At 40.2% G+C, this 23,549-nt stretch overlaps 3 protein-coding genes across 4 annotated transcripts; 1 reads left to right on the top strand and 2 right to left on the bottom strand.

Moving 5' to 3' along the window:
* Positions 1–66: 66 nt before the first annotated feature.
* Positions 67–11,505, bottom strand: tmprss9 (transmembrane serine protease 9). The gene is made up of 15 exons (XM_041792329.1): positions 11,355–11,505; positions 9,002–9,129; positions 8,853–8,920; positions 8,604–8,779; positions 8,419–8,463; positions 7,888–8,001; positions 7,616–7,781; positions 7,250–7,524; positions 5,447–5,589; positions 3,319–3,604; positions 3,071–3,184; positions 2,813–2,981; positions 2,440–2,705; positions 2,140–2,276; positions 67–568 (listed from the first exon to the last, which is right to left on the bottom strand). Exons 1-15 carry the CDS (start codon positions 11,503–11,505, stop codon positions 407–409), a joined length of 2,400 nt encoding a protein of 799 aa, XP_041648263.1. The 3' UTR covers positions 67–406.
* Positions 11,506–13,974: 2,469 nt separating this feature from the next.
* On the bottom strand, positions 13,975–20,210 carry lsm7 (LSM7 homolog, U6 small nuclear RNA and mRNA degradation associated). Of its 2 annotated transcripts, XM_041790733.1 has the most exons (4): positions 20,180–20,210; positions 19,835–19,925; positions 19,624–19,695; positions 13,975–14,451 (listed from the first exon to the last, which is right to left on the bottom strand). In XM_041790733.1, the coding sequence occupies exons 1-4, from the start codon at positions 20,183–20,185 to the stop codon at positions 14,309–14,311; spliced, it is 312 nt and encodes a 103-aa protein (XP_041646667.1). In that variant the 5' UTR covers positions 20,186–20,210; the 3' UTR covers positions 13,975–14,308. The 2 variants fall into 2 exon arrangements, with proteins under 2 accessions (XP_041646667.1, XP_041646668.1); XM_041790734.1 differs by lacking the exon at positions 20,180–20,210 and having other exon boundaries at positions 19,835–19,931.
* Positions 20,211–20,518: 308 nt separating this feature from the next.
* LOC121512798 (kelch-like protein 23) lies at positions 20,519–23,527 on the top strand. The gene is made up of 3 exons (XM_041792254.1): positions 20,519–21,505; positions 21,583–21,994; positions 23,213–23,527. The coding sequence occupies exons 1-3, from the start codon at positions 20,521–20,523 to the stop codon at positions 23,514–23,516; spliced, it is 1,701 nt and encodes a 566-aa protein (XP_041648188.1). The 5' UTR covers positions 20,519–20,520; the 3' UTR covers positions 23,517–23,527.
* Positions 23,528–23,549: the final 22 nt, after the last annotated feature.

Raw genomic sequence — 23,549 nt, 5'->3', positions numbered from 1 at the left:
GAACTGAGTCATGCTCAATTTTCTTAAAGAATGTATAGCTTTGTTATATTCCAAAATGAATATTTAAAAAAAGACAAGGAAATGTACCCATAAATGAACGACATATATTCTGATACCTGCACAAAACAGAAAAAACATCACCCTGTACAGCAGAGAAAAATAAATAACTGAAATAAATACAATGAATCTTGCACGTTCCAGAAGAATATTCATAGGCTTCAGTTTAGTATTTTTCATTACATGAGAGAGGACCCCAGTTCAAATGACTGCACAGTATTATTAAGTATATTAAGGATGACTTAAGTCCTTTTACAGTACTTGCTGGATGAAATGCATCAGGGGAGACCTCTGCACCCATGTAGTCGTCCTTTATTGTATCAAATTCAGCTTCTCTTTCCCCTGTTCTTTAGAAAGGAAGGTATGTAGATATCCATTTCCTGACAGAGGTCACACGAGTGTAAACCCCTGGAAAACCAGTTCGCCCACATCCATGTCCCCAGCTGGTCACTCCAGCTATAAACCACTGTCCAGACTGGTGACGGCAGGTCAGCGGCCCTCCGGAGTCTCCCTGGATGAAGGAGGAGAAAAAGGGGAGAGATAAAAAAAAAAGTATTTCTTTTGTTCAAAATTCAAACAACTTTTATGATCAGTTAAAAGAAGACCATTTAGGTCCTGGCTTAGCTCAGCTAGTACAGCAGAAGCCCCATGTACAGTGTTGTTGCACCTGATATTGGTTTGATTCCTATTCAGCAACCATTTGGTGCTTGTTATCCCTCTCTTCCCAACATTGCCTGTTTATCTTCACTTATCCTATCAAATAAAGGCAAGGGCAGGAAAAACTTCTTTGAAGAAAAGGGAAGGATAAATAGTTACTGAAAAGATATGAAGCAGTAGAGTCTAACTCAAAGTGGGTCCAAAGACAGAGAGCCACTCAGATGCCAGGTGACAGAGAAAGGAATGCATTTGGGTTTCCTTACATAAGAAGATTACAGAGAGAGAGCTGGTGAAAAAAAAGTATTGAGAAAGTCTGCTTTTTCCAATGGGTTTAGGAATTCTAATGAAAACTGCAATTTTCAAAAACACACTGTTTTTCTAAGTCTATGTTTTTCTAAATGTATTTGTTTTTCTATGTCATGTTTTCCCCCAAATACGGAAATCACTTCTGGACATTTTTCAGCTGACGATGTTTAAAAAATGTTGATATTTCAATCTCAAAAAAGGGAACTGCTCCATGCCAGTAAAACCCTCTTTTTCTAAATGTTGCCAAAAATATTTTTACAGTGTGCAGGAGTTTGCCTGCAATTTTTAATCATTAAAAGAATGAACTGCCCACTGCTGTGTGGACTTTTATTTTTGTTGTTGTGGTATCAAACAGATATCAATATCATTTGTTAGTTAAATTGTCAAACTGCCCATATGTCTTGTTTCTTCAGACTTCAATCATCCAGTGCATCAAACAAGAGTCAAAGGCAGAATAAGCTGTTTGGCATTGGCAGAGAAGATTTGGCAATTTTTTTCATGGGTGCAACCCACATACTCCAGTCTGCTGCTCATCCCATAAATACATGTTCCTTACAATGTGACACCATTTAAAATGGAAATAAACAAACTTTCTAAGATTTTTTTTGTGCCAAGAAGCATTGTTACGATAAAGAAATAATCTACTAAACAATAATTTCCATACTTTTGTGTTTATTCAAAAAACAAACACACTGCATTCATCAGTGGTCAGATTAAATCAAAGAAAATGCATGAAGCTATTCTAATGGTAGATAAACTATCAATACATATTATGTTGTTTTACTTATTATTTAATTTGAAAATCAACAGATCTTAAAAACTCAATATATTGCCAAGCCCAACCTCAAACGACAAAATATTCCTAAGGTCAAACTCCTCCAAAGACTGGTATTTCAAACTGTTAAGAGTAAATATTTACATTGCTCTGACCTGTCATCATTCACTACAAACTTTGACTCACACTCCTCTTTTCCCTTGATATTATGGTGCAGTCATAGCCCATAATCTCAATGCTCAACTATAGCCAAGTCTGCACCACCAGGATGTCAACCTCGTGTCCAGACTGTGTTAAAGCTGTTTGTGTCACATTGTTGTAATAAAAAATGTCCTACATCTTACCAAACAGGTGTCCCTTCCTCCCTCCATGTAACCCGCACACATCATGTTAGAAGTCAGTACGTTTCCATATGACTGCTGGCAGTCTGCCTGCTCAATAATGCTCACTGCAGCTTTCTGCAGCAGGTTGGTCAGTGAACCTAAGACAAAAGAAACAGTAACTGTATTAAAGGATTGCTAGAAACACTCTTCCCCACTCCCTTTAACTGCTGTTGTTTTTGAGATGTCATCTATGCTGATTAATGATTTCCAGCCTGTTATAACATGTTTAAATCATTATATAACAAGATTTTAGCTCCTCACCTCCTTCTCTCATGGATCCCCAGCCCGTGATGTAGCACTCTGCATTCTTTAGGAAGCGATGTGCTGGTGATGGGAGACAGACAGATTGGATGGTGTAGGACATGGGGGCTGGGACTGTCAGCTCTAGCAGAGCCACATCGTGGTCCATGTTGGTGCCATTGAAGGCTGGGTTGATGATGATTCTCTGGATGGGGATGACCAGGGCTCCTACACCTGAACGCAGTACAGATCCTAGGCTTACAGCCCAGTTAGTGGGGCTGGGATCACTGTGGGTAATAAAGGCTCAATATTATTTTGGATTTATGAAAGAGTTGAAGATTACATTTTTTTGTGAAATTTAGTTTTAAATTACTTTATTATGTTTATTATGTACCTTTTGAAGCAGTGTGCAGCTGTGATTAGCCACTTGCTATGAATGAGTGTAGCACCACAACGATGAAGTCTCTGGTACTGCAGACTGCCAATCCAAGGCCACTCCCCCCTTCTTGCTGTAACTCCACCAACAATCTTGTGAGAGCCCAATGCAGGGCGCACACCACAGTCTGGGACAGAAACACACATGGAAACAAAGAATGAATCAACTCCTTTGATTAAAAAAAATCAAGGTTTTCCTCTATCTCTGTAAACTCACCACAGTTCCTTTCATCGGCCTGGTTGGGGCAGTCTGGGACTCCATCACACTCGGGATTGACCTTACTGATGCAGGAGGTGGCGCTACACTGAAAGTTACTACTGCAGTTTGAAACTGAAAGGTATTATAAACAGAAGATTTCACACTGTAGATGGTAGCTTCAAAATCAAATAAGATCCACATTCTTACTGACATTTATTTCTGGCTTCATAGCATTCTTCATTTCGCTTGTTTCAGTCTGAAATTACCAGGTAATGTTGGAGCAGACAAAATATCCGTGGCTGTCGGCCAGAGCACAGGCACATCATTGGCGCTTCCTCCTGTCACAGGAGCTGGCACAGTGGCCATGTGATAGGGGTAGTCATGTACCAGGCTGGGGGCTGTGTGGCTAAGAATCCAGTTTCGAAGCCTGGTGACACGCGAATAAACCCCTGGCCTGTTGACCTGGGCGCATCCTATGCCCCAGCTCACCACTCCAGCCAGGAAGAACCTTCCTGGGGCCCCTTCACACACCAGAGGCCCTCCAGAGTCCCCCTGCAGGGCAAACACAAAAACCTCTTATTGTCTGATGGCAGAGCAATCAACTCGCTGTTGTTGGCCTTTTACAAACCCCAATTCCAAAAAAAGTTGGTACATAAAAAGAATACAGTGATTTGCAGTCCTTATCATATTCCTTTTTTAAACTGAATACAATTCAAAGACAAGACAATTAATGTTCAAAAATTATAAACTTGATTGTTTTGTTTTTTTGATGGTTGTTTTTTTTTTCTTAAATGAGCACACATACTGAATGTGATGTGTGAAACATGTTTCAAAAAAGTTAAGACAGAAGTATGTATCCTGCTGTGTCACATCACCTTTTCTTCTAACAACAGTCTGCAATCATCTGAGGACTAATTGACAATGAGTATTGATTTACATCTGAAGTTTCAAAACATTGTGGGGATGCCATTGGTGTATTTTGTGCTTGACAGTGTGCCATGAATTTTTAGTGGTCTACAGGTCTGGCCTGCGTATAGGATAGTACCCACACTTTTACTGTGAAGCCATGCTGTTGTAACTCCTACAGAATGTGGCTTAGTGTTGTCTAGCTGAAACAAGTGGGAACATCCCTGCCATCTGACTGGAAGCATATTATGTTGCTCCAAAATTTGCCTCTCAGCATTAATGGTGCCTTCACAGATGTGCTAGTGACCCATTTTATGGGCACTAATAAACCCCCACAACATCACAGATGCTGGCTCTTGAACTTTGTTTTGATAGAAATCTGGTTCTTTTCCTTTTTGACCATTTAAAATGTGGGCTCGTCAGATGACAGCACACTTTTCAACTTTCAGTTTGTTCATCTCAGATGGGCTCAGGTTGAGATGAATCAGTCAGTTCTGGACGTTGTTGAAATATAGCTTTTACTTTACATAACAAAGTCCAAGTGGTGAAGTATCCATCCCAGGATGATCCTAGTTTTTAATGCAGGGATCAGAGGTCACAGGTATTCAGTGATGGATTTCAGAATAGCCCCTTATGTGCAGAGATTTCTCCAGATTATCTGAATCTTTAGATGATACTACTGTCAACATTACTGACTGTAGATAGTGAAATTTCTAGATTCCTTGCAATTTTGTGTTGAGGAACAGTGTTTATAGACTGTTGGACTATATTACCTTCACAAAGTGAAGAACTTAAAGCCATTATTAATACTACTAACCTCTGGAATGTTCCTGGTGGTTTTTGAGCATTCGACAACTTTCTTAGTCTGTTCTTGTCCATGTCCCAACTTTTTTTTGCACATGTTGCAGGTATCAAATCCAGAATGTGTGAATTTATTTATAAGGTTTATCAGTTTGAACATTAATTATCTTGTATTTGTGCTGTATTCAATTTAATATAGGTTGAAAAAGAATTTGCAAGTCTCTGTATTCTGTTTTTACAAAGTGTCCCATCTTTTTCAAAACTGGGATTTGTTGTTACTCAGGTAAATTCCATCTTTTAATCAAAGATAGGTACTGGATGATTTGGATGTAACCGCCAGCCAAACATTTCATGATATTTGGCAAAGAAAACAATAATTCAGCATATGAAGTATGTAATATATATACTACAGATTGTTTTTGACAAAAAAGTCAAGATTGTGCAATGTTTTGTTACTGTAATTATTACATCATGCTTCATGTAATACCTTCAGAAAATGACAGAAACATACACAGGCCTCTATTTTTAGGGTGAGACCAACATCACCAATCAGTTTTGACCTTATTTATAGTTTTAGCAGAATAAAGGAAGTATACAAACTTTGCCTCTAGACAGGAGAGCTTTGTAAGAAAAATGTAAGTTGATATCTTTTCTTTTCATTGTCATCTAATGTGGATCAGCACTGACCTGACAAGAGTCCACCTTGCCCTGCAGGAATCCAGCACACATCATGTTGTGAGTAACAGCTCCTCTGTATACTGAAGACTTGTTGCAGACCTTGGAGTCAATGATCTTAACCACAGCCTTCTGTAGCGTGGGAGGAACCGCAGCTAAACATCAGAAAACGACAGGACAATGTAACCATTCCTTAGGATTGCATTTCAACAAGTAATCATGCTGTCCATCTACAGAAAACTGAAGCACATATTCTTTTTGGGGATGTGTATGTAAGTGTGCTTTTTGTGTGAGAGTTTGTAATTTACTTCTCTATGTCAGTTTGTTTTGTGTTCAAGTTGCTTACAACTACATGTTGTGTTTTTGTGACTTTAGATTAAGATCTGGCATTTAATCAAAAATTTGATTAAATTGCAATATGGCCTGATGCAACTTTCAAATCACAGAAGGTGCAATATTTCTTATACCTGAAATTTGTGACAAAATGCCAGTTTAAAACTTTTTTGCAGCAGAGATGTTATGCATTACACATCATACAATCATTCATGTGTCATTCTTTTGGAATAGTCTACTAAACAAATCCTACTTTCTTAATTTTTGTACATTTTTATTATGAGAATTACAAAAAAATGATCACCCTCCCTTTAATACAAAAAATTATCTTCAATTTGCAATACGAGTCAAAATCATCACAATTAGATATTTTTTCAAAACTGTTCAACCCTTGCGTAATCTAATATTATTTTGGTTATAATATAGAATGATGTTTTTTTGTTTTTTTCTTTTTTTTTTTGGAAAATACATGAGACGTGAAACTTAAATAATCACATATCAAATTATAATCACAATATTGGGGAATAAAAATCACAATTAGATTATTTTCCCAAATCATTCAGCCCTACTTTAGATGAATATGTTAAATGTTGGCATTTACATTGTTTTTTTTTTTTTACATGGTTTCTTTACCAACAAAAATAAATATATATACATTCCAATTGGCCATCTTTTTCAATAGAACAGGCAATGTTAATACTGATGAATATGTTTGTGATTAAATGAGTTATTATAATAGAACCTAAACTCTTTCTTCATAATTACTGCAACTCTCTTCTTTCTGGTGTTAGTCAAAAAGCACTTTATCTCCTCCAACTAGTCCAGAATGCAGTAGCCAGGCTTCTTACTGGTTTTAACTGATGACATTACATCTACCCAATTTCATCATCTTTATATTGGCTCCCTGTTAGTTTTGGAGTTGATTTTAAGATTTTACTTATCAATTTTAAAGCATGTATGAGTCTGGCTGCAAGCTACATTTCAGATCTTTTGACCCCCTATGAGCAAGCCTGTAGCCTCAAGATCCTCATGTAATGGGCTCCTGGTTCTTCCAAAATTGAGACTTAAAACCAAAGGTGAGCATGCTTTTTCAGTCAGGGTTCCTTGACTTTGAAATGACCTCCCTTAGGAGGAAGGGCGTGCACAATCGCTCACCTCTTTAATTTTTAGGTTGTGTTTTGATTTTTTTAGGCTCTTTTACTTTTAGGGTTCTCTTGATGTTGCTTGGGTGTCTTGTGTTGTTTTATCATCTTTATCTTTTGTTTGGGTTCTGATGCTTTTTTCTTCTGCATGTCAAAGCACTTCTGAAACCCTTGTTTTTAAAAAAGTGCTATACAAAAAAAGTTATTATTATTATCATTATTACAATAATCTTGAATTCTTGTGGATTATTTTCTCAACTAACTGACCTCAAATGCCTTTACTGATCCGTTTTGTCATTGTAACTGAATTTGTTGTTACTGTACAGCCCTGATGACTCACGGTTAAACTGGTGCAGTGCCCCCCACCCTGACACCACACAGCTGTGTCCTGGGACAAACATATGAGATGTGGCGGGTAGGCAGACAGGCTGGATGTAAGAGTTGAAGGTGAGAGGGGTCTCCAGCTCAAGCACAGTCACATCATTGTCTGTTGTCATCGGATTGTAGTCTGGAGATACAACCAAGGACTTGATGTTGACGATTTTGGACTCAGTTTCCTCGCCACTCACTAGACTGGCTCCTATCAGGGCTGTCCACTCCCTGGGGTCATTGTCCCTGTAAACAGAGAAGAAAAATACTCACTGACTGATGGGGAGAATAATGACAATAGCTCCTCTAAGACGTTGACCTGATCTTCACTGCCTACCTCTCAAAGCAGTGTGCGGCACTGACCAGCCAGCGCTCACTGATAATGGAGGCTCCACAAGTGTGGCGTCCATGGAGCCTCAGACTGACCTGCCATGGCAACTCTCCTTGCCTTGCGTCTTCACCGCCCACGACCCGACTACCCATCACAGGACGAGTACCACAGGCTGAGGAAAAAAGTTGTGCGTAACTTGTGAATTGTGCTATAGTGGCTTTAATTACCTGTATGCTATATCATGGTCATGAAAATGTGTTGTTTCAAGAGTCATTTACCACAGTGGGCTTCATCAGATCCATCTGCACAATCAGGGATGAAGTCACATTCTGGATTCACCTTTGTGACACATTCTCCATTGTCACAGGTGAAGGTGTTGTCAGGACACCTGGCTGGAAAGCAAAGACAATGGGGAAGCAAAGATTAGTGTTAGAGGAAAGAAACAGAATAACATGATAACATAGTGCAGTGAGGACTGTGCTCTACTGTTGTTATTGCAGAAAGCTTTTAAAGGATCGTTTAATATTTTGCAACAAAACTCCCAAATTTGCCATATTTACAATGATTCATAGTATTGATAGCAGTATCAGGTCAAATTAAATTGGAAAAAGTATAGAGGTATATATAAAGGATACTAGCAAAATCCAGTATCGTACATCCCTAGTGTAAAAATAGAGTCAATATTTAATGAGAAACTGCTCTAGCACTAAATGGAACTGCAAAAACAATTTCATTGTATGTATGTTGTACAAATGATTCTGATTCCAAACACAGAAGTGCTGTTTTATTTCAACATCATATTTACCCACCTATCATTTCATCCCCGATAGCATAAAATGACTTCCCACTGGCTCCTGGGAATGAAGGGGAAAAGAGACATTTGATTCCATTATTACCACATGATGGATTGCACAGCTGCAGCCTCTAAAATGATGTTTAAGATATCCACTTTTGGACTATAGCCTGTAAATTGATGGCAGAATAATACCCCTACCCAGTAAGAAAAAAGCGCTGATATTTCCATACTCTGGCACCTGCAGTGGCCTCCCATGCATTGCTGAGCTGAGTCCTGCTCTCAGCAAATCCTGGACAAAATTATCTGAATACTGCTGGACCCTGGACACCCTGAAAACCAGTCTGAATGTCGCCATGATGTCCCCATTAATGTTACTGGAAAGACAGAAGGGCAGAATGTAATGTTTGTCACTGTAAAAAAAAGATCTGGTTTAGTTTGACTGCTTACCCATAGGCAACAATACTGCAATCAATGAAGTGATGAGATATTGAAGAAGCAGTGAAGACATTTTTAATCTGTAAGAGAGAATTAAACATGTCTAATCAAACAGTTCAAGGGTCATATTGATTTTCTTTATGGTTATAGTCTGGACTCACCTTGGATTTTAAAACTGATGACAGCACTATTGAGAAAGCAGAGTTTCCATCCTGGAGAGCAGGATCATACTTAAGACCTCTCAGCTCCAGTGTCTCCATAAAATAATGCTGCTCCTGCACCAGGAAAGCTGCCAATGGCAAAGTTACTAAAAGCTCATAATACCAGTATACTGTATACAGTGCCTACAAAAAGTATTCACCCCCATGGACGTTTACCATTTTATTGACTTTATTAATCAATCATGGTCAATATAATTTGGCTTTGTTGACAAAAAATAATTCAAAAACTCCTTAATGGCAAAGTGTCAATTTAACAAAAAAATGTAATGCAAAATAAGTGACTGCATAAATATTAACCCCCTTCAAGCCAGTATTTAGTAGATGCACCTTTGGCTGCAATCACAGCACTGAGTCTGTATTGATAGATTTCAATCAGGCTTGCACATCTTGACGCTGCATTTTAATTCATTCTTCTTTGCAAAACTGCCAAAGCTCTGTCAGGTTGCATGGAGATCGGGTATGAACATCCCTTTTCAAGACCAGACACAAATTGTCCATCAGACTGAGGTCTGGGCTTTGACTTGGCCACTCCAGAGCATTCGCCTTGTTGTTTTTCAACTATTTCTATGTAGCTTTTGTGTTATGCTTCAGGTCATTGTCTTGCTGGAAAATAAATCTTCTCCCAAGCTGTAGTTCTCTTGCAGACTAAATAAGATTGTCCTCCAGGATTTTCCTATATGTCACTGCATTCATTTTACCCTCAACTTTAACAAGCCTTCCAGGGCCGGTTGCTGAGAAGCATCCCCACATCATGATGCTGCCATCACTGTGCTTCACAGTGTGTTTGTGGTGATGTGCAGTTTTTAGTGTCCGCCAAACAAAGCATCTTGTCTGATGGCCAAAAAGCACCTTTTGGTCTCATCAGACCAAAACAACTTTCTTCCACTGACCGTGGAGTCTCCCTCGTGCCTTTTGGGGAACTCTAGTTGAAATTTAATAAGTCTTCTTTGTCAGTGGCTTTCTCTTTGCCACTGTCTCATAAAGCTTTCACTGGTGAAGAACCCAGGCAACAGTTGTTGTATGCAGAGTCTCTCCTGCCTCAGCTGCCTCCGCTTGGAACTCCTTCAGAGTAGTCATAGGTGTCTTGGTGGACTCTCTCACTAGTCTCCTTCTTGCAAGGTCTCTCAGTTCGTGAGGACGGCCTGATCAATTACATTTACACATGTCCTTTATTCCTTAAATTTCTTGATGATGGCTTTAACTTAACTCCGGGGATGTTTGCTGCCTCGGAAATCTTTTGTATCTGTTCCCTGACTTATACTTTTGAATAACCTTTTACCTGAGTTGCTTGGGGTGTTGTTTTGTCTTCATGGTGTAATGGTCACCAGTAATACTGATTAAACCAGTGTCTTTATACTACAGTTACTTAAGACACATTCCCTGCTGTCAGGGGATCCCCAGGCCAGGTCACTAACTTTGAGACTATGAGTACCAGTTGGCTAACCTGACACGCCAGATGGATTTGTTTCACACATCCATCTGGGAAAGCTTCAATAGGAAACGTTTGAGAAAAGGCAGAGGATTTGAAAAAAACTCAGAGTGTGATTGGGTGAACGTTCTGTCCGTCACATCTCTACGGGCCAATCAGAGCAACAAAAAACGTGACGTAGCTGCTATGTAGCTGCGTGTGCGCAGCTGGTGAGGAATAACGCAAAACATGGCGACTATAGACATGTAAGTACTCGACTTTTGTCGTTTCTGAAAATTAAACAACTCACTGCTGTTCTTTCTTCTTCTTTTAACGAAGAAATGTTGTCAAGTTCTGATAAAACTGCCGCTTTAGCAGCATCCACGCTAATCTCTTCCTCCATAACTGCACTAGCTCTTGCTGCTGCTTGTTTACATCACGACTCTGCTGCGGCTGAAAGTACTGCCCCTCGTTGCTGATTGGTCCTGTCACTTTCTAACCGAGCCCAAACGGTTCAGATGGGAGCTTTGCAAGATGGATTCGCCAGTGAAAAACAAAGGAAACAGGCGTATCCATCTGCTTTGCAAGGTTACCAGTTGGCTGGACCTCTGTTGAATTAGGTCAGTCACTTTAAAGGGGGATGAATATTTATGCAGTTATTTATTTTACCATACATATATCTGTTTGATCAAAATTACTTTGTAGAAATCTGTTATTGATTTGACATTAAAAAGGGTGTTTTGCCAAATGTTTTGTCCAAAAAATCAAATTATATTGACTATGATTGATTTATAAAATTAATAAAACGGTAAAACATCAAGGGGGGTCAGTACCTTTTTAGGCACTGTATGTGTTAAACTGTCACAATATTGCCCACAGACTCACCAATAATTAAGCCTAGAAAGACGCCAATCACAAGGAAGAAGATGAAAAAGACCATGAGCGTGCTCCTGTGGCAGGCAGGGTTTGAGGGAGCAGAAGAGGGACCTGTGGAAGACCAAGGCACCCCTCCTCCTCCATCTTTCTTCACCTCCATGTTAGATTCACAACACCAGCCTCAAAACTTGCATGCCACTGTGTGCAGTATCATAATGCCAGACAGACAGAATGGACCAGTCCTGAAGAAAATACAGAAATATTTTTTCTGTGTAAAACTGCACTGGATATGACATCTGGGGACTGTATTAGAACATCATGAGATGGTTAGTGGTTATGCAGGCCTGCTAAAATTGATGGACTTCAATCACCTGCTGCAGTGGTGGACCCAGGATGTTTGAGAGGCAGGGGCAAAAATGATAAAAGGACACCAGTGCAAAAAAAAGTAATTGAAATGTTATGAAACCATGGTTCAGATTAAACATTTTTATTATGATTATACCAGTAGACCACAGATTCTTATTAACTGTTTAATAATCTACATCCCAGAGATACAGCTGTAAGGACACAAGTGAAAATAACTTAATACTGATTAGATATAAGACTTTACTGCTGTGTGTTCTCACTACTGGCCATGTGCTGTAGAGTGCACACTTTTAGGTCTCAACCACTAATAGGGGACCCTAGAGGGCACTTAATCACCTAGTGTCACCTGAAAGACAGCCTGGAGGTAAATTTATCACATTTTGTCCATCTAAAGGGAATTTGCCAAATTTTGTACACTAAGAAGTCCAGAGTAAAGGACACTTTCCACTTTGAAGGAACCCAAGAGTTTACTTAACCACATCAATCTACCAAAGAGGGCAATGCCCCCCTCCTTTAAGTCCACCAGTGACCTGCTGTCAGTTCAAATAAGAGATTAGGACGATAATATATCGGACAAAACGGAACACAAGCGTGAAACCAAACTTAAACACATCATTTAGTCAATCTGGATTAAACTAGCTTCACAGCAGTTACTCAGACAATATAGCCCACTCGTGAGAGGTGTTGCAAGGCGAGTTTATATAAAAACATTCAACACGAATACAGAGAAGATACGAAGTCACATTAAAGTGATGATCAATACAACGGATATCTGGATTGCTGAGCAAGGAGAACATTTTTTTGATGTAAACACAAGAAAAGCTTTTTGTAACAAAACATGGGGGGAGTAAGATTAAGCTGTTTTCTTCTCCGGAGAGCTGCGTAAAACAGTTCCCGGAGGCCATGTTGCTTCACAAATCACACATGTAGGACTAGCTCTTTAAAATAAAAATAATTATATCCGTATCTTAATGGAACGTAATCCCAAAGATTAAATTGTCCAGGTGATGATTTTCTCTGCATAGGCAAATTACGCACCGCAACTCCGTGCGCGTGGCAGCTTGGAGCATGGAACAATGCAAGCTTTATGCTCTGAATTGAACTCACTCACCTCTTTTTTCTCTCATTCCTCTTAACACTGACTCCCCGATGTCCTTCAGATCTCTCGTGAATTTCAGGCGGATGGAGGAAGATGGGAAACAGGGCGAAGGGGCCCGCTATTTGTTGGACCTGCTCAGGGGCGTGCCGTGTCCGTCCCGCAGGTAGCTCACCTTTACAGTTTACTGAACGAAGCTGACTTTAGAAATCCCCGGCATGCCCTCCTCCCTTCGGTTCCGATCGCTTTGGTTACACCCTGATGTGCACAGGCGTTTCCACAGAGCGCCCATAATCTCCAGGTAAATAACATCAACGACTGCTTTACGTAATGCACGTTACCTGAGCAAAATGAAGGAAAAAGTCTAAGAAAATATGGCATAAGAGCTCTGCATGCACTCTCTCGGATTGCTGTCTTCCTGTGCTCCATTGACACAGTGACTGAGAAGCAGAGGCTTGAGAAGCCTTTTTATTCCGAGATCACATCACCTGGCATCCCACCGAGGTCCTTTTACACAGATTAGTTTATTTTACAAGTGATGGTGTCCTCACTTTAACTTCAACACTGACAGTGAGTGAGAACATTATAGTTCAAGAGATGACCCTCTGAGGGGATAAATAATGGTGTCATTTAGAAGCATTTGCATTATTTCAATAATGGCTTTTGTTATTTGACATTTTCTTTGCAGAAGCCAACCCTCCATTAGTAGAACAATCAAGGCACAGGTAAATGAGTTTACCTACACTATCCCCCCTTTACTTAAAGTGATTCCTTCTGAAAGCACTAATTACCTTAATTGTCTTTTTGTTAGTGTGCAGAGAGGCTTGAAAGGCTTATCTTCACACACAACACTTACTCCCTTTATCCCTGCTAACACTTAAAGATCACAATCAAACTTCCATCCAGACAAACCGGCCGGAGTTCAGCAAACTCAGTGGTTTGTACAAACAACCAACAATAAATGGTTAAGTTTATCAATGGGTCATAAAAGATATGCTACACCCATTGCCTTTCACCAGATTATTATTTTTTTTATCAAGCTTAATAAGACAGTGATGACACTAAAGTACAAGACTAGAGCTGTCAGTTAGTGGTCAGTCTACTGAATTGGATATAAAGCAGACAGCATTAAAAGTCAGTACTTAAACATGCACACAGACAAGGGGAAACAATGCTCATCAAACATTTTATTCTCTTATCAAAAACAAAGAATAGTAAAAAGTTGACATATTCTAGATAAAAAAGAAAATGGTTGTGTTCACATTTGCCAAATTTGCTGGCTTTTTACAATGCAACTCTTTTCAAACTGCACACCATACAGAAATGAAAATGAAGTGCTTAAAATGTCCTTTTGTTAACCAACTTAAGATCCTGAACAACTGAAATTTGTGTCATTAAACACATTGTTATAGAAAAGTCTTAAAATAATTAAAACAGAAGACTATAACATTTAAGTTTGTCCATGGTTGCATGTTTGTGTGTGTATCAAACAAAGACTGTGTTAGCCATCCTGCTGCTGTATGAAGGGGTTCGGTATGGCCTCCATGCCATCCTGAGGACAGATCAGTACTACAGAGGTTCCTCTGCAGACCACCAGCCCCAGCTGCCGGGTGTCTTCTGTCAGCTTCAGCTGGTCATCTGGATCTGATGGGCAAAGATGGACAATCATAATGCACATTCAAGATCTTAAGGGTATACAACATAGTTAAATATTAGTGCTGTGAAACGAGCGAGAAAAATAAATCAAATAAATTACAGGTTTGGTGATTGTGATCAGTTGCGTATATCAATATATGTAGGGTTGCATTACAGGTAGATTTACTGTATAATCCTGTTTGTAATTGGTTGCACATACAAATTTATGTATACAATACATTGCTATCTGTGTCTTAATGTTCACATTACTAAGAGTGAACTCACCATTTCCTTTTATCTAATCTGTCACTCTTTCAGGTGACACCCCCCCAAAAACATACACACACTGACTGTACCTCTGCTCTCGGCAAGCAGTCTGCCTCTTCATTACTGTTTTGTTGTCTCAAAAGTATCGCTATTCCTTGTGAACCAGTTTTCATTATGTTTGAGCGCGTGCAGAGAGCTTGTTGTTAATGAAATCATGAAATGATTCTAGTGAAAGAATTTGCTTTTGAGCAGTAGGTTTCTACATGTGTGTGTATATATATACACACACGAGGACAAAATTATTAGCCCTCCTATGAAATTTTTTTATATTCAAATGTATTTCTCAAGTGCTGTTAAACAAAGCAAAAAATTTTCAACACAGCTTTCTCAACATCCGAGCTTTATTTTGGATGCTGAAATTATTTAACTTTACTTTTATTTTTACTTTGAAAATATCAAACAAAAAACAAAAACTACCAGGGTCAAAATTATTACCCCCCCCCGGCGCTAATAGTCAATAGTGTATCCTTTTTGCTAGATTACAGACTGCACCAGTTTGTTGTAGTTTTCAACAAGTCTCTGACCCGTCTTTTGAGGAATCCCAGCCCATTCTTCTTTAGCCGATCTCAAGCTCCTCCAGATTTGATGGCCTTCTTGCATGGACCTTTGTCTTCAGTTCCCTCCACAGATTTTCAATGGGATTTCAGTCAGGGCTTTGTGCAGGCCACTCAATAATGCTCACTTTGGTCTTCTGAAGGTAGTTCTTCACCAGGAGAGACGTATGTTTTAGGTCGTTGTTGTGTTGGAAGACAAAGCGACAACCCATACCCAGTTTTGTTGTTGACTGCTTCAGGTTTTCTTTCAAATCTCCACACATCCTCTTTTCTTCATGATTCCTTCCACCTTGACAAGGTTTCCAGTTACAGATGCACTGAAGCACCCCCACAACATAATCCTCCCACCACCATGTTTCACTGTGGAGACGGTGTTCTTTGGGTGATAGGCCTCTCCCTTCTTTCTCCAAACATCACCAGCATCTCTATGGCCCAAGAGCTCTAGTTTAGTTTCATCTGACCAAAGGATGCGCTTCCAGTATTCATAATCCTTCTCCAGGTTGTCCTTAGCATACTTCAGTCTGGCTTGAAGGTGTCTCTTCTGCAAAAGAGGAGTTTTTCTTGGTCTGTAACCTTGCAGTCCATTCCTGCGCAGGGCTCTAAAGATGGCCTTCTTTGAGACTACAATTCCTGACTTGGCTAAGTCTTTCACTTGTGTCTCGATAGTTGTTCTGGGGTCTTTAGACACATCTCCAACTAGTTTTCCATCCAGGGTCTTTGAAGTCGTTCTCTTCCTACCTCTGCCAGGCTTGTTCTGTGCTGTGTGGCTCTCACAATTAATTTATGATACTTCTCACACCAATTCTTGACACTTGGAAATGATGTGATAACTTTGTATATCCTTCTCATGCTTTGTGAGCATCAACAATTCTTTTTCTGAAGTCTAAACTGATTTATTTTGTTTTTGGCACGGTGCCCTCTCAAGTGGCAGCTTGGCAGCAAGATTTTGTACTCGGAGTAAACTTAAATTGATATATTTATTCTTTATAGTAGATTTAGACACAAGTAATTTTACTGCTACTTAAGACATTTTTACTCAAAGAAACTGTACTTATTCATCTGATGTAGCCCTGCCAACTCAACCCAGCAGTTGTCTTTTGACTTTTGCTCTAGTGTCTTATCCTCCAGTTATTGTGGCATCATCTCTCATAACAGCTAACAACTGACAAGGCGAATACTTAAATACAACCTTCTCACTCTTTTACCAGTCCTGGGTTTCCCATAGTGCTTTTCTCATTTGATGAGAACAAATCTGTTTATAACATGTAATGGCTAAGTGCTGCAGGGATGACTGGCTTTTAGTAAGACTTACTTATTGAGCGGGGCTAAGAACAAATTTCATTCAATATGGGACCCAATTCTAACATATCTAGGTGGGCTAGGTGTCTTGCCTGATGGTGTTTAGTTGGCTTCTCCTATTAGGTTATCTGCCCTTCACTGATTCCAGTCTATCTCGGCAACTCATCTTTATCTACATTTTTCCTTTTCTTTCGTACCATTTCCTAAATATTCAGAGTACTATTTTTGCCCTCACTTGTATCGTCTTGTATTAGTCTATTCTTAAATTAGACTATGGATTAGGCTGGCTGGCCTGTTTTCCCTCACATCCCACCTCATATGTTAAAATTGCTTTTGCATTTATGCCTTCTGTGTTATAATTCAGATCTTTAAATATCCATTTATTTATTTGGCACACTTTATAATTAAACCCCATGTGTACTTAAATATGTCAAAACAAGGTACAGTGTATCCTCACTCGAAAATGTCTTTAATTTTCTTGCCGATCTTATACATGGAGTGGTGTGTCCTTTGTTCTGATGGAGAGGGGCTGGAAGGGTTTCTCTCCTTAGTTCATTTTAAAAAAGAAAACTGGAAATATAAATTGTAAGCATACTGTCACTGCGTGCATGTATATTTCCAAATAAAAATAATTATATAAAAAAAAGCATATTAACACTCACATATGACAAATTGAGAATGACAATAAAATACAAGTTTAAATTCTACTTCAAAGCTATTTTTATATTAATTTAACAGTTAGGCTATATAGTTAAATAAAATGCACTAATACATGACCTTTATATAATCAGGTGTCAATTTAAACATGCAGTGTTTGTATTTAAATGCAAATTTGTACATTTTTACGCTAAACACAGCACATGTGTAGTTTTTTAATCATTAGACACTTAATAAAGACGTCTTCACACACAAGCATCTGAGTGTGTTCAGTGATGATTCTTCACCAAGTAAAAGAATCTGATACTAGAATAAATGTATGCTTTCATCAAAACATACTCACTGTAAAAATCAAATACAAAAAAAGCCTCCTCCCCCAACATTTTTTAAACTCATCGGTATGCTTTTCTAATTACAGCATGATGCATCTAATTTCTGATGAAAGCTGAAACCTGTCTGAACCAGTGTTATCACCCAGTAAATATGTTTGCGCTATATCGCCAATATCCACTATTGTTGCTAAAATTCTAATTAACTTTTTCTATTTTGGAAGAGCTATTTTGTCATTTGGAGTAATATCAAAGGACTGCATTTGTTGCTATGATTTGTTTAACTTGCACATTATTGACATCTTGCTTCTTCTCACCCCTGTGTGCCTTCTGTCTTTGAGTATGGGTCTAATATGCCCTTCTTTATGCTAATTAGGAGCTTTCTAGCACCTGGCCTCCTTCAACTTAAGGACACAGGTGCGAAACGATTTAGCACTTTAAGAACGTGACATGAATCCCACGTAGATTTCTCTTAGAAATTTTGTTAAGAACAAATTTAAGAAAAATCGTACGGAGATATTGGTGAATGAGGCCCATTGTCATTTCCTGACACCCAAGCTGAGTAGGCTAGTTTCTAAACTTAAAACAAAAAGTAAGGCAATTTGTGTTTTGTGCATTATTTCTTTATTGTAACAATGCTTCTTGGTAATAAATCTTATACCGTTGGAAAGCCTGTTTATTACCCTTTAAAATGATGCCACATTTGTAAGGATCATGCATTTGTGGGATGAGCAGCAGAGCTGAGTATGTGGGTTGCACCCATGAAAAATGTGCAAAATCTTCTCTGCCAATGCCAAACCGTTGATTCTGCCATTGACTCTTGTTTGGTGTTTGGTGGATTGGATTATTGAAGTTTGAAGGAACAAGACATATTGACAATTTAGTAACTTATTCATTTAACAAACAGGAGCCTAAACAGTGTGTGGAAAAACCATACACAGCCACAACAGCCTGGCACCTCCTCCTTATGCTGGTCGCACACTGCTGTGGGATGGCATCCCACTCTTCAACCAGCATTTGTCCCAAGTCAGCCAACGTGGTTGTGTTGGTGACTCTGGCACATACAGCACGCCCAAGCTGATCCCACAAGTGTTCAATGGGGTTGAGGTCAGGACTGCTGGCAGGTCATTTCATCCTCTCCACTCCCAAATTCTGGAGGTAGTCTCTGATAAACCCCGCTCTGTGGGGGCGAGTGTTGTCATCTTGGAGGATAGAGTTCTTGCTGACAGGGTGAAAAAACAGTATTCTTGGGGTGTTGTCTTCTTGGGACGCCCACTTCGCAGCCTGTCTCTGACATTCCCTGTTATAGGGAACTTGGCCTTCAGTTTGGAGATGGTACTCGGGTTCACTCCAAACAATGCCGCAGCCTGGTTTTGCGGAACACCAGCTTGAAGTTGCCCAACTGGCGGGCCTTATCCAGATCAGTCAAACATGGCATGCCGATACTTGAAGCAGACATCTATTGACCAATGTAGCAGGGCCCATGCTCACAGGTGCTGCCAATCAGGCACCTGATTGGCAGCACCTGGGGGTACCAGAAGCTCAAAACAAGAGTCAATCGCAAAAGCAAAATAAGCTGTTTGGCACTGGCAGAGAAGATCTGGCACATTTTTCATTGGCGCAACCCACATACTCAGCTCTGCTGCTCATCCCACAAATGCATGATCCTTACAAATGTGGCATCATTTAAAGGGGTAATAAACAGACTTTCCAAAGGTATAAGATTTATTACCAAGAAGCATGTTACAACAAAGAAATAATGTACCAAACACAAATTGCCTTACTTTTCATTTTAAGTTTAGATGAGAATATTCCTTACTTATGTCACCAACATTCATGTATTTAACCTATTCAAAAACTATCCTGTTGAAGATTTAAATCCACTGGACAGATAATCTCTGTCAGCCAAACTCTAAGCACAACAAAAGCTAGACAACTGCTTTTAATATTTTACTTGCGACGTTCATTTTATTTCCTCCACACCCTAGGGTCGGGTTTGTGCCCACTGAACTTACCCCTCATGTACTCGATTGTTCCGTCCAGCACCAAGTTTAACAGTGGGTCAAAGCCTTTCAGCACACCGCTAGCTACAAAAAGATGCACAACGTGGAGTTGTATTAGACAGGATCAGAACAAAACGAACAAAAAGTGAAACAACTGAGTAAACAGTTTAGGCTGCACTGACGAGGACAAGCACTAGCTTATTAGCATAGTGAATGCACCTACCCTCTCGTCCTCCTTGAAACTTCACACGAATTGGTTTGTCGATATACTTTGACAAGTCGAAGATACTCTCCTTTTTCTTCTTTTCTTTGTCCTGCATGGAAAATGGGACATTGTTTGTATCGGTCAGTCACATGTAAGCCAGCCGCACACAAACAGTAAGTTAGCCTCGGGTTAGCTTTGCTTGACTAGCAAATGAAGTAAATAAATACATTCTTTCACATAGTTGTTGTGTATTTTAGATTATGAGCGGAATGAACAGCTACTGGATAGGAATACGACTGGTAATGTTTTAATTTGTGAATGCAACCTGATGTTTGAATGAAAACGAAAACCTTTCGGACTCACCGCCATGTTAGCTATGTGACACGGAAGTAAAACTATGACCTCAGAAGGTCAACCAATGAAATCGTTGAGCGCCTAAATTACGTCACGTTTTGTTTACAGGTCTATAGTTGAAAAATACTTATTCACAAACCGTAGAAAAGTTGAGTTTGATCAAAAACATGCAGATTTTTCATGCAAACCATCGCCTCTATGCAGTGTTAATATCATCTGTGTTTTAGACTGACCTCCTTTTTGTTGCATGTAGCCAGTAGACAGGCATGGGGTAAGTCTATTTATAACACCAGTTGGTGTGTTGTAAACCAGGACGAGGACAAGGACTATGCAGAGGGAGTTGTTGTGAAATGGCCTGCAGAGCTGACGCTGATCTTAAACCTCAGCGGTTTGAATTCACAGTTCTGTCTGAACAGATCAGCAAACTTAAAGAGGATGAATTGACTCTACATTTGAAAGATTCTGAGCCTGAAATAATCCCTGATGCTACCCTGCAGGTAGAAGGAGAAAGTTTTTATGTTAACCGTCAACAACTGGCACTCCAGAGTCCATACTTCAGGGCCCTGTTTTTTGGATGTGGTGTAGAGAGCCACAGAAGGAAGATTGAGATCAAATGTGTGAGCCTGCAGCATTTTAGCATTTTGATGGAATATGTCAGGACATGCAATCTGCCACTGAGCAGGGAAAATGTCCTGGGGATTCTTGAGACTGCAGACTTTTTACAGTTGGAGGGTGCCCGGATGCTATGCTGCAAGTTCCTGGAGCGTGAGCTGCACCTCAGTAACTGTCTGGGGATGATGGCCTATGCCTGGAGGCTGGGCTGTTTTCAGCTCTACAGGGCAGCAAGACAGGTGGTGCTTGTACACTTCTCTGCTATTGCTGCTGAGGAGGACTTCCTGTCCCTGTCTAAGGAGAACATAGCAGACCTTCTTAACAGTGATGACCTAACCATCTTCAAGGACGATCTTGCCCTGGAGTCTATCCTACGTTGGGTGTCATTTGACCCCAAACGAGAAGAACATTTTCTGGAGCTAATTGAGCTGGTGAGGCCTGAGTCACTCTCTTTACCATTTCTCACCGAGCTCCTGACCAGAATGAAAAGCTCTGATCCCAGAGCTAAGCTCATCTGCAAGCTGAATGAACATTTTCCTGCATCTTGGTCAGTAGGCAAGTCAATGAGAAGAACCAGGGCCAGAGAGACTCTCTTTTTGCTGGGTGGACCACATGAACAAGAGCAACAGACATTGTACCAGTTTTATCCCCACAGTGGGAGATGGCAGAGCTGTGCACCTCTGCAGAGGAAGAACCTCACACAGTACTCAGTAGCTGCTGTAGGTAAGGGTTGAATAATGGGATGAGTGGCGATAAATGAGAGGCTGAGTGTTTCATCTATTTTTAACCTTTACCTTTAGGAGACAATGTGGTTGTAACAGGCGGCTACTTCCGGGACATCCTCTGGTTCAGTGTTGACTGGGTCAGGATATACGAATGCGGGAACCAGCGCTGGCTTGATGGGCCAGCTCTGCTGAAGTCCAGGCACAGCCATTGCTCCATTGGGCTGGACTCTGTGCTCTACGTCCTGGGAGGCAGCATGGATGAAGGACTTGTGGCTGATGTTGAGAAGCTGGTACTGGGGTCTGAGGGGGAGTGGGAGGGTGTCAGTGCCATGATTAGGGCTGTGGAGAGGGCAGCCACTGCGGCACTGGACTCTTGTATCTATGTAGCTTGTGGCCTGGATGAAAACGGGGAGGTGTATGGAGGAATTCAGAGGTATGTGGTGAAGGAGGATCAGTGGGATGTAATTTCCTATTCCCCAGTTCCACGGTGAGTACATTAAGGTGCTGACTCTTCACTGCATTTTGACATTATTTAACTGATTAGTTTCATCACATAATATGTGAGGTGAAAAGAGCACACACACACACACACACACACACACATATATATATATATATATATTTTTTTTTAATTGCCAAATCTTTTCTTCCAATGCCAAACAGCTTACTTTGTTGTTGCTAATGACTCTTATTTTGAACCTCTGGCACCCCCAGGTGCTGACAATCAGGTGCCTGATTGGCAGCTGTTATGTTCAGTGATATGTCGAGATTCTGCTTACAGCAGTTGGATCATAGGGTCAAAGTGTGAAGAAGACACATGTAGAATGCTGTACTGATTGTTGCATTGATAGAGTAACATCCTTTGGTGGAGGCAATGTGATGGTGTGGGGTGACATCTCCCTCAGTGGGAAACAAGGCTTGTCATTACTGGAGGAAATCTCAATGCAGAGAGATATTGAGATGAGATTCTGCAACCAGTAGCAATCCCTTATCTCCACAGTATAGGCTCGAACTCTATCCTCCAAAATAGAGCAGGGTTTATCAGACCACCTCTAGAATTTGGGAGTGGAATGGATGGAATGGTCTGCCTGCAGTCCTGACCACAACCCCATGGAAGACTTGTGGGATCAGCTTGGGTGTGCTGTCTGTGCGAACCCACATTTTGGACCATTGCTGGTTGAAGAATGGGATGCCATTCCACAATAGTGTGCGACCAGGCCAGTGACAAGCATGAGGAGGAGGTGCCAGGCTGTTGTGGCTGTGTATAGTTGTTCCACACACTACTGAGGCTCCCATTTGCTAAATGAGTAAATTGTTAATTTGCCAGTATGTCTTGTTTCTTTGGACTTCAATTGTCCTATCCACTAAACACCAAACAAGAGTCAATGGCAGAATCAGCTGTTTGGCAAAAGTAGAGAAGATTTGGCACATTTTTCATGGGTGCAACCCACATACTCAGCTCTGCTGCTCATCCCACAAATGCATGTTCCTCACAAATGTGGCACCATTTAATACAGAAATAAACAGGCTTTCGATTGGTATACATATTTATTTTTTTGCAAAGAAGCATTTTTACAACAAAGAATAATCTATCAATTACAAATTTCCTCTCTTTTTGGGCTAGGTTTATAATAGCTTCCCTTTTAAGCCTTGATTGCCAGGTCTTTATTTTACAATTCACCCTCTTTTCAAAACTTATTTGCAGGTATGACTTGGTTGCAACAGAGCTCAACGGTGCCCTCTATCTGTTTGGAGGACAAGCTTTGCGATTAGATGTGGAAACAGATGAGTGGACCCTTCTTGAGGAGGACTTTCTACAGAAGAAGTTTTTCTCTGGCTGCACAACAGTCTGCGGACAGATATACCTGCTCAGTGAGAGGAAGGGTAACAAAGCATTCCCAAACATGGTTCTGATGGACCCTTACATAGACACCTACATTGAGGTGGATGATGCCATACCCTGCTCTGTACCTCTCAGAGGGTGTGTGATGGTCAGAATGGTAACTTGAAGGATAACTAACTGGACATCTGCAAAATTATTT

Source organism: Cheilinus undulatus, linkage group 7 (genome assembly GCF_018320785.1).
Source record: "Cheilinus undulatus linkage group 7, ASM1832078v1, whole genome shotgun sequence".
Taxonomy (NCBI): Eukaryota; Metazoa; Chordata; class Actinopteri; order Labriformes; family Labridae; genus Cheilinus; species Cheilinus undulatus.
Note: the sequence above shows the minus strand (reverse complement) of the source record. Positions and strands in the feature narration are given on the sequence as shown.